The 1,982-nt window shown below is 33.5% G+C and overlaps 1 protein-coding gene across 1 annotated transcript; it reads right to left on the bottom strand.

Moving 5' to 3' along the window:
- Positions 1–416: 416 nt before the first annotated feature.
- On the bottom strand, positions 417–1,440 carry IFNA21 (interferon alpha 21). Its single transcript, XM_004047863.4, has one exon. The coding sequence runs from the start codon at positions 1,390–1,392 to the stop codon at positions 823–825; it is 570 nt and encodes a 189-aa protein (XP_004047911.2). The 5' UTR covers positions 1,393–1,440; the 3' UTR covers positions 417–822.
- Positions 1,441–1,982: the final 542 nt, after the last annotated feature.

The raw sequence follows: 1,982 nt of genomic DNA, 5'->3' as shown, positions 1-1,982 counted from the left end.
CATATTCTGTTCCCAAGCTTTCACTTCATGGTATTGCTTGTAAATTACAGACAAAAATATCAGGTTGCCAATGGACACTTGCACTTAGATGTCTACTTGTCTACTATAGAGGATATCTACTACTTTTTAAAAAAAAATTTTGATATGCCTTGCTTCAGTTTTACTGAATTTCATTTGTTTTTATTTCTTCTCACTATAGCATTTAATGTAACAGGTATTAGAAAGTATAGTTATTATTTTCCTTACAAAAATAAAAGATACAAGAAAGCGAAAACAGTATCTGTTATGTTCACCTAGATATCCTAAGGGCAATATAAAACCTCGCTTAGAGAAAGTCAACTTTTACTTACAATTTGGATATAATGATGATGGGTAAATGAATTGTACCATCCATTCTTTAATGAGATTGCACATTTGGGCTTGGTATTTCTTTATTAAAGAATAAACAAATAATATAAGAAGTTTTAATAGTAAAAATTAATAAAAACAAAATAATATATTGACTAAATATAAATAACATATTTTGATTTAACACAATGTAAAAGTACACATAATATTACATGGACAAAAATAAATTAAATCTAATAAATAAATAAATATTTCAATAGATAGATAATTAGATCTATCAGCATGGTCATCTGTAAAGGACTAGTGCCTGCACAGGTAAACATGATGTTTCCTTACACTCCTGAAAACATCTGAAAATTTTGATTCAACTCATGCGGTGGTTATAGGAGAAATGAGTCTTTGAAATGGCAGAAGTCATAGAAGTGTGGACTGGTGTATTAGTCCATATAGATCATTTCCATGTTGAACCAGGTTTCATTCCTTCCTCCTTAATCTTTCTTGAAAAATTTTTGATAAAGAGAAGGATCTCATGATTTCTGCTCTGACAACCTCCCAGGCACAAGGGCTGTATTTCTTCTCTGTCAGATAAAGAATGATTCTTTGGAAGTATTTCCTCACAGCCAGGATGGAGTCCACATTCATCAGGGGAGTCTCTTCCACCCCAACCTCCTGTATCACGCAGGCTTCCAGGTCATTCAGCTGCTGGAAAAGTTCAGTGGAAAATTTTTCTAGGAGGCTCTGTTCCCAAGCAGCAGATGAGTCCTCTGTGCTGAAGAGATTGAAGGTCTGCTGGATCATCTCGTGGAGGACAGAGATGGCTTGAGTCTTCTGGAACTGGTTGCCATCAAACTCCTCCTGGGGGAATCCAAAATCATGTCTGTCCTTCAGGCAGGAGAAAGGAGAGATTCTTCCCATTTGTGCCAGGAGTATCAAGGCCCTCCTATTACCCAGGCTGTGGGTCTGAGGCAGATCACAGCCCAGAGAACAGATGGATTTGTAGCTGAGCACCAGCACAGCCATCAGTAAAGAAAAGGACAGGGCCATTGGGATGTTGCAAATATCGCTAGGCTACTTGAGATGGGTAACCTTGAACCTTGGCCTCTAGGTTTTCTGAAGACTTTGCTCTGTGCATAGGTCTTAAATAGTGAACATACTAATTTCCATTTTCTAAATTCCCTAGTTTTACTTTCTATCTCTGTTTTTGTTTTCTTTATGCACTCTCTACATGTGTTTACAGATGTTTTTCATTTTTTTCATCATTGCCTATTTTTCCCCTGCACTCAAAACATTTTATGGTATTTTTTTCTAATTGAAATCTTCATGAAATTTTAGTAACACAGATTTGGCTTATCTATTTATGTATAATATGTATATCTCTACTTCACAGATAAAAACTATAAAGTTTGCTCTTTTTATTCAAAGTAAAGTTAAGAATGACAGAAAAGTTAAACTAAAATCTAAGTTTAAAAGCTATTGACATTTAACTTAATTTGATAAGTATATTTCTGGAATAACTTTTAATGTAATTTGTTCATGTAAATTTTCTTTTATCAAATTACATATGCAAAATAAAAATCTATATAAATACACATTAATAATATGAATATAATTACATAGTTAATCATTCAAAACTC

The sequence above is a fragment of the Gorilla gorilla genome, chromosome 13 (assembly GCF_029281585.2).
Source record: "Gorilla gorilla gorilla isolate KB3781 chromosome 13, NHGRI_mGorGor1-v2.1_pri, whole genome shotgun sequence".
Lineage (NCBI taxonomy): Eukaryota > Metazoa > Chordata > Mammalia > Primates > Hominidae > Gorilla > Gorilla gorilla.
This window is presented reverse-complemented; position numbering and strand designations above follow the sequence as displayed.